Source organism: Myxocyprinus asiaticus, chromosome 14 (genome assembly GCF_019703515.2).
Source record: "Myxocyprinus asiaticus isolate MX2 ecotype Aquarium Trade chromosome 14, UBuf_Myxa_2, whole genome shotgun sequence".
Lineage (NCBI taxonomy): Eukaryota > Metazoa > Chordata > Actinopteri > Cypriniformes > Catostomidae > Myxocyprinus > Myxocyprinus asiaticus.
Window position 1 is genome coordinate 278312 of NC_059357.1, and position 14427 is coordinate 292738.

General features: G+C 40.3%; 1 protein-coding gene across 1 annotated transcript in view; it reads right to left on the reverse strand.

Annotated features, from left to right (window-relative positions):
• Positions 1 to 14427, reverse strand: part of LOC127451204 (glutamate receptor ionotropic, NMDA 2B-like) — a 116023-nt gene that overhangs the window by 38139 nt on the left and 63457 nt on the right. Inside the window, 4 exon segments of the mRNA XM_051715704.1 lie at positions 4343 to 4771; positions 4773 to 4918; positions 12888 to 12961; positions 13278 to 13414. Of these exon segments, the coding sequence (XP_051571664.1) occupies positions 4343 to 4771; positions 4773 to 4918; positions 12888 to 12936 (624 nt within the window). The 5' untranslated portion in view covers positions 12937 to 12961; positions 13278 to 13414.

Below are 14427 nucleotides of genomic sequence, written 5' to 3' on the forward strand. Positions count from 1 at the left end.
ATGTGAGCAGATCAATCAAGATGCATCTTAATACCAGATGGAAACGGGGTCTTATTGTAGATACAGACATCACCTGTCAGTCAATTGAGAACGTGCATGCCGAAATTTTTCTTAACAAATATTTTTCATTTTCATCAAGAAAGCAATTTAGGATTCCAGTGTTGTCAGATTTTACAGCTGATTTGAAATATGTTCTTTGATCGTAATCTTGACCAACCGTTTTGGAGATTTCGGTCTTTCCCTGTTCAAGTAGATATGAGCTGCTCTTGTTTAGAACATGGAAAATATCTACCCTGGAGCGCCCCCAAGATGGCTACTCTAGCTCTGTTTAACAAGCACAATTAAAGCACAATGAACATCTTTCTTGGTATATAAAGAACTTACAGTTGAAAAGAGCCACCTGACCATTGTTTTAAATTTAGTGTTTTGAATGTGATGTCTCCTCGGATCCCGAGGGATTATGGAAGAGTAAAGTGAGATAAATCTCAGCGGAAACATTAGTTCATCCAGGTTTTTCTCACCTACTCTTTTATAAATACTAAGGATTCGAACATACTGTATAGTAAGGAACAATGCATATTCGGACACAGTGTTTGACCTCAGGTTCGTTTCATCACGCTGCCAGTGTTCAGTTATGGCACCCGTCCTCATATAATGCCCTCTACAGGCAGGAGTCAGATTACAGGGGCGGGGCTGACGCCACAGTTATTGGTGCATTTCAGACAACTCGGAACTCTGAATAATGACTAGAACGCCTCTCTTAGTCAGACACTAGACCGTTCAACCCGACCTCAGCGAGAAGCATCATTTGACATCATTTCCGAGATAACGTAGAGCTGGGTTTTGTGAAACATAAAAACAAACTTTTAAGTATTTTCACTGCACGAAATGTGTGAACATGCAATATGCATGAGCGTGAGCATTTTGTGTTCATGACTTTTGTGCTTTTGCCATAACTGGCATAAGAACTTTAAATGTTCTTGTTGTTATCTTGTGGTGTGTTCATGTGACCGTGACGTGTGATTGACTAGAATGGACTGAGGACAGAAGTGGGACATTTCAGCTCTGGTATTCCCACCTCTGACCTCGTCTGGAACACAACATTGGTCAACATGGTTTCTTTCGAATTACACAATATGAACACTTGCTGCATAAATGGCTGCAGGAGCTTCACATGTGTGATTTCTAACTTTGATAAAAGACGTGACTTCCTGTTTAATGACTTCAGTGCAACTGTGTGTGTGTGTGTGTGTGTGTGTGTGTGTGTGAGTGCGTGTGTGTGCGTGTGTGTGTGTGTGATTGTGTGTGTGTGTGTGTGAGTGTGTGTGTGTGTGTGAGTGCGTGTGTGTGTGTGAGTGCGTGTGTGTGTGTGTGTGTGTATGTGTGATTGTGTGTGTGTGTGTGTGTGTGTGTGTGTGTGTGTGAGTGCGTGTGTGTGTGTGTGTGATTGTGTGTGTGTATGTGTGATTGTGTGTGTGTGTGTGTGTGTGTGTGTGTGTGTGTGTGTGTGTGTGAGTGTGTGTGTGTGTGAGTGCGTGTGTGTGTGTGTGTGTATGTGTGATTGTGTGTGTGTGAGTGCGTGTGTGTGTGTGAGTGCGTGTGTGTGTGTGTGTGTATGTGTGATTGTGTGTGTGTGTGTGTGTGTGTGTGTGAGTGCGTGTGTGTGTGTGTGTATGTGTGATTGTGTGTGTGTATGTGTGATTGTGTGTGTGTGTGTGTGAGTGTGTGTGTGTGTGTGTGTGTGTGTGTGTGTGTGTGTGTGTGTGTGTGTGAGTGCGTGTGTGTGTGTGTGTATGTGTGATTGTGTGTGTGTGTGTGTGTGTGTGTGTGTGTAATAGCTTGACAGCAGGCAGCTTGGCACAGAACTCTGGGTAATTGACTGAGTGGAACTCATGCTCCCATTCAGCCTCTCCAGATAGTGCCTGTCTGTCTCTCTCTGTCTCTCTGAGTCTGGTGAACAGCAGGAATGGGGGGCAGGATAGAAGAAGGATGAACAGAAGGAGGGATGTGAAGAGGAGCAGAGTGAAAGAGACAGAGAACACCGTCTTAAATGAGAATATGAGGTTCTAGAACAGAAAGAGAGAGACAGAGAGAGCAAGACACATTTAAAAAATGTCCATATTTCAGATTTCCATACAGAGAGAGAGAGAGAGAGAGAAGGAGCCCTAAATACGTGTCCTAGTTCTCTCATCTTTAAAAGGGGAACACACATGATACACTGTCACTATATCTAAACCAGGCCACAGAGATAGAGAGAGACAGACAGGCAGAGAGAGAACTGAACAGGTGAGACTGTGAACACGTTCACACTGCAAAGTTTTAGAAGTGACAATCGCATTTAAACGTGGGAGTGAATCCTCTCAATGATCGTTCTGTGTGTACAGAATACAGGAGTCACTCCAAAAAACAAAAAAGATCACACAGTCATCATTTCCAGGTGTGTAGAAACTAGGGTTGCAAATGTTAAAAATATCTTTGATCGGCAATCGTTAATGTTAATGAATAAAAAGCGATTTATTGTTAACCCCTCCGAAAATGGGTGTCTTTTTAAAACCTAGAAGCTGGACTTTACAATGAATATAGGTGATATAAAAAACCTAAACAAGTGCTTATTTAAATTCTGCCCTAACCCTTAACCCTAAACCTGACCTGCAAATTTAGTCATCAGCGCGGTATGCCAGACTGTCTGCGTGCAGTCCAGTTTTTTTGACTTGTAGACATCTGTGTGCATCATCTGCACATGCACCTGCCGTTGACTGTACTAATAGAGTATCGCAAAGCAGTCGTAGTGCACGAGTTGATCGCGTCCATATGGGCTCGCAGTCAAGAGTATACCCAGAAAGGATAGAGCACTCAACCATGCGCAAGATGTAACGGCACATGGAAAATCTAAATATACTCTAGTGTTAAGTTTTGTAAGCTACCCTTAAAAAAATATGGAGTTCTGGCAAACTAGTCGCAAACTTACCACAAATTTGCCACTCATTATTTTCACATACCAATGAGCTTGTGATTCGCCACAAATGTTTGCCAGAAGTTTGCAGCTCTTCATCAGTAGTGGTGAACCTCCGGCAAACCTTTGCCAAGTTTGCCGCAATGCAAATTTGCATGTGAAAATGATCAGTAGTGAATTTGCATCAAGTTTGCAGCAAAGTTGCCATGAACTCTTGATTTTTGCAAGCGTAAAGGAAGGTCAGCTCTGCCACAGTCCTGGTTGTGTTCCTCTCATTGAATCAGCATCAGAGATGCTTTAAACACTTCCCATTTATTTTGCTTGTTTAATGTCTTTTCTTTATCAATTAAATTATTAAACAACTAATCAATGATAGATTCATCATTAACAACCCTAATATAAACTGTAAACTGCAGCTCTGTCTAAGCTGACCCCTCCAAAACACCTCCACACTGAGTCTGGTCTGTTTAAGCCATGATCAGACGTGTCTGTCTGTATCTACTTCCTTCTAAACACAGTGGCCTGTAGCTCCAGAAAGTTTCCCAATCACAGTATCAACAGCATGTCACAGATCTGAGACACTTTTCCAAATGTGTCCAACAACCTTTTAACACAATTCTGATAGTGAGAAGAAGACAACGTAGAAGAGCAAGCAAATCACAGAGACTCATATTAACAACTTCAAAGAGTAAAGAACCTACATCCACTATTTTTAGCATGATGACACCAAAACACTTCATAAACCCTCCTGAAAAGAGCAACACAGCAGCTTGCCAGAGTATGTTGTGATTTGGATGTTGGTTTGCTAAGTTGTCCCCACCAGATCTCTTAACTAGCTACACCTATGTTTTGCTGGTCCACCAACTAGACCAGCAGCAAACCAACACTAACCAGCACAGAAATTTGTTTTTGCCTTTTCAGCAGGGGAGTAAACACTGCAGCTCTCAACCAAACACTCCTGCTTGATTCTGAAGAACGTCAAGTATTTCTCCTCTGTAAACTAAAGACCACTGGAAACTTGGATACTTCATCTGACATTGTAAAGGTCACATGTGGTTTGCCGCTGGACATGTCAGCGTGGGCTGAGCAGCAGTTTTCATAGCAGCGCGTTTAGAGGAGAGAGACAAACACTGGGTGATTTCACAGCCGTTTAGACCGCATGCCCTCTGAGCGTGGGCGCAACTCTGACTCACAGCATTTCCGATGAGGACTGGATCATTTTCTCTCTGTGTCTGTCGCTATCATCCTCTCTGATCAGCATAACCCCACACACACTTTCCCATCATGCACTTCTGCCGCCCTCTTATTGCACCACAGTCTGCTCTCTCATTAGAATACATTATCAGTGAAAGTCTAAAAATTTCAGGAATGCATATGCAGCGGTCGTACCTTAGCAGCCATGATCATAGAGGAGCCTCCCTTCACGCCCAGTATGGGGATATGTGTCTGCGCGGAGATGAAATCCAGGATCTGCGCGATAGCCTCCTGGTCGGTGTCGTCTCCAAACACCACCCCCTGCAGCCAGTGCTCCGTCATCAGGTCGCAGATGCTCTTGATGATGCTCTTGGGGTCTGTCTCGTTCATGGTGAGCATCTCCACGTTGGGTGCCAGGGGCATGTGGGTGAAATCGTCTTTGTCGCGGGTGCCGGTGAGCGCCACCTCGCTGGAGTTGCCCACCAGCACCACGGCGATGCTCAGGCCCTGCAGCAGCTTTGGTACCAGCGGGTACTGCGCTACCGACGACGGGATGTAATGAGCCACACCCCCGCCGCCCCTGTCCCGCCGCGATTGGCAGGCCAGCGGCAGTAGCAACAGGCACACGAGGAAGAGCTGGTACAATGATGGGCAGGGCCAGAGACGCAGAAGCGGGGCTAGTGGATAAATCCACACCCGCTTTTCCTGAGAAGGTGGAGCTAAGCCACGGTAAATGCAAAAAGACATGATGGAGGAGAGCAAGAGAGAATCCTGCAAAAGAGAAAGAGAGACCAATTACCACAAATTTTGCAACATTATCACATTTATCATATTTATTAGATGATTATTATACTGTGTATGTTAAATAAAGAGCAATTAAACTGCAGAGTTTGGGTACTTGCTGTTAATTTTTATTTTTATTTTCGTAATGCACCAAGGCACATTAAAGGCCCAGATATACTTCAAACGAAATCGAAGAACGAATGGGTGTGAATTCATTTAGAACAAAATATGGCCAAAAAGGTGTTTTTGCGTTTGTTTCGGTGGTTCTTAACAGCTCGTCTAGGCAAACTTTTAGGAAAAATTCTTACCAGTTGCTAAACACTTTCTTACTGCCATTGGTCCACATCACTGGTAGGTGTGAACTGAAGCTCCGCCTACCTTGAGGCCAAAAGCTCATTCTGTTTATCTTGTCCAGTTAGTCAAAATGAGTCAACAAGAACACACCGGCATGTAGCATTATTAACGAGCTGGTGCAAATTTACCTACATCTGTACGATCGTTCACATTGAGACATTTAATTAGTCTACAAAAGGAATCAAATCTACTCAAATACTCTCAAGTGCCCGTTCACTCATGTGCCATCTGCAGTCTAAGCCATTCACTCATCTGCCCAAATTAAGATATGCCTCTCTTATCATTCTTTTGTCTTTATTCTGAACATTAACACTTGTATATACTCATCTTTGCAGTAGTATCAGTGCCATCTTAAATTACAATAACAGAGTGTAATCGGCACATATTATGGCCACGTATAGCATGTTAGCACATTAGCGTCATGAAGTCACATTGTAAACATTTTCTACAGCATATATATTACTATAAAACATCATTGAGTGGTTAAAACAGCTTCTTTTACTGAGCTCATGTGAATTCTACTCATAGAATGAGGCATAAAGTCATTGATAACACATTTCTAAGGTTTTACTGAGTGTCTTCATATTTAAATGTACTTCTATACCGTTGCTCAGCTGTGTAGAACTTCTTTTTACCCCTGAATGAAGAATGAAGAACAACTTCTCCGGTAGTATATTGGGGCCTTTAGAAGGTTCCCTGTTTAATTTACAGCATTAGCTGAGAGACTTTCTTTCATATGTAAGAAAAATGGATCTTCTCAATGAAATATACCCAAACGAATCAGAATCGTATTAAAATCGGAATTGGATCAAGAACTTGTGAATTGGAATCAAATCAGTTGGGGAAATCTGTATTAACACTTAGCCCTAGAGTTTATGCTGTGTCTGAACATTTAAAATCCACGGATTTCTGTGGGGATAGTGCATTGCAAGGACATAGAGGAAAAGAAATGCAGGTGTTTGTAAAAGTTAGGATCTGTCATGCAACCAAAGTATTGAGAACATTTTTTACTTTTGCGCACTGTGACGGAGGCATCAGTTGACCAATAAGAATGTCAGACAGGCGGGTCAAGTTGTGCTTTCTGAAAACCAATTCGCTGTATTCCTGCTAGTTTTCAAACTGACCTTCCAATTTCCAACACCCTCAAAACGCATCTCATGCATTTCTGTCCTTCAAAAACCCCATCACAGTGTGTGTAGATGCCCTTTGATGGAGATCCACTGTGGAAAGCCTTGCTCAGCACATGACGCTGTTTGTGTGGACCACAAAGCCATTTTAGTGTTATTAATATCACCGACTTCAAGCGCTTCGTCAATACTGAACATTCCAGTCAATTACTACCGGTTTTGTTCTACTGGATAACCTCAGGTCCAGTGTCTCGATTGCTCATGGATCCAACCCTTGCAGGTTTCTCCAGCACAGCACACCAGAGAGCAACACTGCCGGCAGGAAAGTGTTACACCAGTGTCTGTGACAGACATTAATAGTGTAGAAGCAAGCGGCCGTACACACTCTCTCCAAGATCAATATTTGATGGGAGTGTCTTGCATCTCAAAGCAAGATAGTGTTGTTTATTATGGATGAGATAAACTCTCCCCTGATGGATGGAGAAAGACAGATGTTTGTTTTGGGCCTGCTTGGTTCACGATTTATACATCTAAATGATTTTTTGCTCAGACAATATTGTGCTTCAAAACAGATTTGAAATGATAAAAAGCCAATATTACAAAGCTTTTAATGTCAATAAAATCAGTGCTTAATGCAAATCATCTGACTGTTTGTGTCTATAGGAGGGATGGTAGTGGGCTAAAGCACACAACTGGTTCAATCCCCACAACCACTACCATTGTGTCCTTGAGCAAGGCGCTTAACTCCAGGTTTGGATAAACCACAAAACCACAGTAAAAGTAGTCGATATCTCAAAATCTTCTGCAGCCATTTGAACACTTTGTGTGAATAAAAATGCTTGTTATTCACTCTCAAATCAAAACAAATATGTCAATAACATCAAACCTCATTGGTTCTCTTCGTGTCTCGAGACCAAATGTCTTGATGTCAATAATGACAGAATTTCATTTTTGGATGAACTGGAATTTGATGGAGGTTCTTGAGAGGTTTCGTTTGAAGGTGGTTCTGTGAGAGGGCAGACTGGAGGAGGATCTAATCGCTGGTGCTTGTGATAATTGTTAATAGAGAGATAGATGTAAATGAGCAATTGAACAGCACAACAGCAGAGAGGAGAGTGTTGGAGATGCAGTGAGTGACACAGTTCACAGATGTGAGTCTGCACTTCTCTCGGCCACTCAGTTTCCATAGCAACTATTAAAATAGACCTCTCAATACAGTTGATAGCCTGATACACACACACACACACACACACACACACACACTGATCTGTTGTGTGATACACTCTTAGACACCGCCCAGCTGCAGCAGCCGCTCACGTCACTGAAATTAGCATAAAAGACTCCAGTTTATGAAACTCTATAAGTCCACACACACACACACATACTGAATAAATACACAAATACTGCACGCGTACACACACACACACACGCACACACACACACACACACACACACACACACACACACATACACACACCTGTCTGTAATCAGTGAGATGAGGTTGACTGATTGATGCTTTTCACAGATTACAGCTTCAGCTCATGCAGCTATTTCAGGAGCACCATTACATTAGTGTGTGTGTGAGCATGTGTCTATATACAGTATGTGTGTGAGTGGTTGTACATACCTAGCTATAAATTTGTCCCCAGAATTGAGTTAAATCTGAAAAAACCTCAGTTTAGGGACATTCAGGGATGTTCTCAATTGGAAAACCAATTCTTATAAATGAAGTGAATGTTTTCGTAAAATCTAAAATGCATAAAAAATATTTTAGGGTTTGCATTAGTCTACTGTAATCATAATTAGCTTTATATATAAACAATGATATGTCCTCATTTGGAGAGCTCAGTAAGCATCAATGGATAGCTATAGACTTTGTTCACAGCAGCGTCATCTTTTTGACAGGAATGAAAACGAGTCTGTGAGGGATAGACGTACAGTCCCTTCAATGGGTTATACAGTTGTTTAAAGTGTTTTTGGATCGTTCCACTGATGAGACATTGAAAAAATATCTTTACAAGAAATGCCAGACAACATGAGTTGTGGAAAATTACATGTGATTTAGGATCTTTTGATAGTTTTATACAGTGCATGTCATTGAAGAGACGGTACGTCTAACCCTCACAGTTTCATTCCCACTAAACATGGCACTACCGTGAATAAGGTTTAAAGAGTGCAACCGTGGTGAATCTTTCTTTAGGATTATGGGTAGTGTAATTCTTAACCAGGAATTGCGCTATCAAACACGATTTGAAATACGTTGAAATAACGCAGACTGATGGCTTCAACAGAAGCATATATCATCAATTAACAACCTCAGAGCTCACGGTAGGTCTGTCTTTAAAGAGTTAAAAATAAATTCCCCTATGGAGAAAATGAATGGGATTTTTACTTTTGGAAACAGACTGTGGCGCTTTGTTTTCTGACTTCAGAAGACTTCGAATATAGTGTGCGAGTCAAATGGACTACTTTTATTATTGATCCTTTTATGCTGCTTTTTGACATTTTTGGGGATTGTATGATTTTGTTGTGTAAAAAAGAGCAGCGTGAACATTCTGCTAAACATCTTTCTTGTGTTCCACAGAAGAAGAAAAAAATCATTGAGGTTTGGAACAACATGAGGGTGATTAAACGATGACAGCTTGAAATCTTTAGAGAAGATGATAGTGGAGCTTTAAATATATACTGAATGTTTATGATAGAAACAATGGAAAAATTAATGTTGATCTGAGAAACAGTGTTAAATAAAGACTTTAACTGTGACACTGAGTCAAACAAAACAGTTTGAATAAACCAGTTAGTAACAGACACGCATAAATAATCAAACATTCATTTATTCATAAAATCACTCCATCAGAACACGATCATCATGTACCAAACACTTAATGAACTCAAATTAATCTGATATAATTACATGTCATTAGACATGAAAATACACCACAACAGTTCATCACTGCGCACACACACAACACACACACACACATACACACACATACATACACAACAAACACACACAAAACACACACACAACAAACACATAACAAACACACACATACATACACACACACACACACACACACAACAAACACACACAAAACACACACACAACAAACACATAACAAACACAAACATACACACACAACAAACACACACAAAACACACACACAACAAACACATAACAAACACACACATACACACACACACACACACACACACACACACACACAACAAACACACACAAAACACACACACAACAAACACAAAACAAACACACACATACACACACAACGAACACACACAAAACACACACACAACAAACACATAACAAACACACACATACATACACAACAAACACACACAAAACACACACACAACAAACACATAACAAACACACACATACACACACACACACACACACACACACACACACAACAAACACACACAAAACACACACACAACAAACACATAACAAACACACACACACACACACACACAACAAACACACACACACACACACAAAACAAACACACACACACAAAACACACACACAACAAACACATAACAAACACAAAAAACACGTGTGTGTGTGTGTGTGTGTGTGTGTGTGTGTGTGTGTGTAGGTATGGAATCATCTTTTAGGACAGAAAAAGCTACAGACTGGACCAAACTTCCTGCTGAAAGTCAAAAGTGTGACTACACAAGAGCTGACGTCTGTAAAATACTGTTTACATGGACAAACTCCACACACAGGAATTACACCAGTAACACATCAGCTGAAGTTCATTAACAGAGAAAAGTATTCCCACCTCAAGGACGATTTACAGACGTCACTGCTCAAATAACCCACACTGTTACAGAATAAATTGTGTGCTTTGAGTAAAATATAAGATTCACATTCCGTACTTCCTTACTTCCGTAAGTGCATTTTTGGACTGCCGCCCACAATTTTTCACAATCAAATTTAAAAGCTCACTATTTACACATACTGTGGACTAACTGCATTTTTCAGAGAACCGCCCAATAATAAAAAAAAAAAAGAATTTGTAAACATGTAATTCTGGTTCTGTTCACTCTACCTCACTTTGAGTAGTAAGTCTCATTTTATTCCACTAGATTTCAGTAAGCACTAGAAAAAGTATATGTTTCTCTACCACCTTTCTTGACAATATACAGATCTGAAATGTAGGTGGCGCTCTAACACATTTTAGCCCTCGTCCATAGACATTCAGTCTAATTTTCAGTTCAAGCACCATCCTCATTATTTCATTGAATATCTCGGCCTCTGAGTGGACTAGAAGCTCAATCTTGGTGTCATTAGAAAGCTGAATTAGAATCCTTCCCTTCTTGATGATATATAACATTAATAGTTGATTTTTTTTTTTTTTTTTTTGCATGATTTTCCTTCTGGATGGCATATTTTGTTCTGGACATCTAAGATATGACATTGGATTATTCACACAAGCAAGCTCACAGACAAGTAAACAATGGCTCATTTTCTAGAAAACTAAGGTAAAAGCAGATATAAAGTGTTTAGCTATTTGGGGCTTACAGCAGCAGTTATCAGAGCATAAAAGAGACGTTTGTATATGTTAACTTAAAGGAGACCTATTATGTCCCTTTTTACAAGATGTAATATAAGTCTCAGGTGTCCCCAGAATGTGTCTGTGAAGTTTCAGCTCAAAATACCCCACGGATCATTTATTATACCATGTTGTAAATGCCTCTTTTTGGGTGGAATCAAAAATACGCTGTTCTCGTGTGTGTCACTTTAAATGCAAATGAGCTGCTGCTCCCCGCCCCCTTTCTGGAACAGGGCTATGCCTTTACAGCTGGTGCTTCGGATACTATAGCAACAACAAATCAGAACCAATATGATTGACACCGTAAATACCGGAGTGTTTTTCAGCCATTTAGCAACGATGGATGAGCAACACAAAAATATACTGTAATGACGTTAGCTATGCGCTATAACGAGACATGACATTTTAGGGGGTTGTCTTGCGTCATGCGATTTGCAAACATTCACAAAATATAAAGTGCGATACTTACATCTTCAGGATATAAAGCTGGAACACAAACAGTTGGTACTGATCCATGCTTGAGAGTCAAATATTTAGAAAATCCTGCTTTATATTGACCCTCATTCACAAAGCAGTCCGGTGTAATGATTTGCTCAAACATACATGAATTTTGGTATGTTTTGGGGCATATTTTCTTCTCTGATGCCAGGAGTACATGAAGACTCTTATGTTCACTTTTACAGTCAACAACAAAACACGTATGACGCTTACGAAGTTGAGACATTATTCTTCTCACTGTAGCTGCTCCAGCGCAGAAAAAAATGGTGGACTGTGTGTCGATCACTCAGGGGAGCATCTTTGATAATAGAGTGGAGTCTGTCACCAGTCGTGGGCGTGGCCTGCTCTAAAGTGACATCACTTTAGAGCGGATATGAAAACCGATCATTTTGAGACACTGTTTTAGATTAATAGAAATATAAGAAAGAGGAGTGGGTGGACTTTTAACATTTGTAGGGTGGTTGTGTACACACACTGCCGACTCACATTTATGTTCAAACACCATGTAAATGTGAATTTTGCATAATAGGTCTTTAAAGAAATCATATTTCACTTTGGCAATACAGTCACATTCCTGAGAGTGAGAGCTTTCATTTGATATATGACTTGTCTAATTATGTGCTATGTGAAGCATTTTTATATTAATATTAATATTTCTACCACATTATGCTAATTTTCAATGTGAATGTTTTGAGCCCTTATTTTGTTATTTTAAGTAACATAAATGCAGAAGTGATGTTTACCTCTGAAAAGATCAGATTCTAAGCTTTTAAACGATACCTCATATGCCTGACTTATGTATATGGACACTTTAACGTTCTAAGCGTGAACTTTTTTCGAGATATAGCGCCCCCTTTGGACCCGCCGGAGGGTCTGTAGATTTTAAGGGTCATTGATTTTAATAACTGGATGAGTCAAAATCACTGTATGTGGACGAATGAGACGCATTGTCTAGCAACCAGCCAACACCAAAAAAAGCAGCTAGAACACCCTAGGAATGTCTAGCAACCACTCAGATGACCTTAGCAACCACTTAGTAAAGCACTGTCTGTCTGACTGTAAGGCCTAAAAAACCTTCATTATTGATTACCTTCATCACCTTGATTATTTGAAACTTTCAGTCTTTGTCAAGACAACTTCATAGTTTCTCTTCACAAATCTAGTTGTAACTATTCATCCTGTGGTTTGTCTTTCTCTCCACCCCAATTTACATAAAACATGACCTCACAGACACACACACAGTTGATGTTGTGCTCTATGAATGTTGTTCAATGATAGTATGTGTGTTTGTGTTGATCAGCTGATTGACAAACAGAAACTCTGATGACAGCAGCAGCTTTATCACAGATTATCACAGATTACCGTGTGTGTGTGTGTGTGTATGTGTGTGTGTCTCACCTTGTGTGTGTGCAGCCGAACTTTCACTCCTCCATCTCAGAAACCGCATGATGTTGTAGCGCTCTCATACCCTACTGCACAAACACACACACACACATTTCATGTATTTATGGCATTGTCTTCAACACCACAATACTGTTATTGTAAAGTTCTTCTAAAATCCCTAATACAACCCCAAAATGATCAAACTCCTCCTAGAGCTTTCAAGTTACATGCACCAAACATTGCACAGACCTTCAGATGGGTTATTATGACTTTTCTAACTGATCGGAATTACGGTTTTGCAGTAGCTCCCAATCAAAAATCACAACAAAATCCCTTCCTGTCTATCTGTCTGTCTGCCTGTCTGTCTATCTGTCTGTAGGCAGTGAGTGTGTTGTTGTGTGTTACCTGTGGACACTTTTAGCAGTCGGTCTGCAGTGTTCTCTCTGTAGCTGCTCTTTCTGGTTCTTCATGAGTGTGTTTACGTGTGTTTCGTGTTTTTCTTCTGGAGCTGCTGATCTTCAGCGTCCTGGTTTTCAGAGCATCTGCAGGGAGAGAAAAGACCTTCATATTTACACAGAACACACTTTCAGAAACATTCTAAACGTATATGACGAATAAAATTATGCAATTTATATCTCTATTTTATATATTAATTATAAATACAAATGGAAATGAAAGAAAATTAACTTAATTATATGCTGTTTAGTCATTTCATACATTTACTGCATTTTATTCCTTATATATATATATATATATATACAGGTGCATCTCAATAAATTAGAATGTCGTGGAAAAGTTCATTTATTTCAGTAACTCAACTCAAACTGTGAAACTCGTGTATTAAATAAATTCAATGCACACAGATTGAAGTAGTTTAAGTCTTTGGTTCTTTTAATTGTGATGATTTTGGCTCACATTTAACAAAAACCCACCAATTCACTATCTCAAAAAATTAGAATACATCATAAGACCAATAAAAAAAACATTTTTAGTGAATTGTTGGCCTTCTGGAAAGTATGTTCATTTACTGTATATGTACTCAATACTTGGTAGGGGCTACTTTTGTTTTAATTACTGCCTCAATTCGGCGTGGCATGGAGGTGATCAGTTTGTGGCACTGCTGAGGTGGTATGGAAGCCCAGGTTTCTTTGACAGTGGCCTTCAGCTCATCTGCATTTTTTGGTCTCTTGTTTCTCATTTTCCTCTTGACAATACCCCATAGATTCTCTATGGGGTTCAGGTCTGGTGAGTTTGCTGGCCAGTCAAGCACACCAACACCATGGTCATTTAACCAACTTTTGGTGCTTTTGGCAGTGTGGGCAGGTGCCAAATCCTGCTGGAAAATGAAATCAGCATCTTTAAAAAGCTGGTCAGCAGAAGGAAGCATGAAGTGCTCCAAAATTTCTTGGTAAACGGGTGCAGTGGACCAACACCAGCAGATGACATTGCACCCCAAATCATCACAGACTGTGGAAACTTAACACTGGACTTCAAGCAACTTGGGCTATGAGCTTCTCCACCCTTCCTCCAGACTCTAGGACCTTGGTTTCCAAAT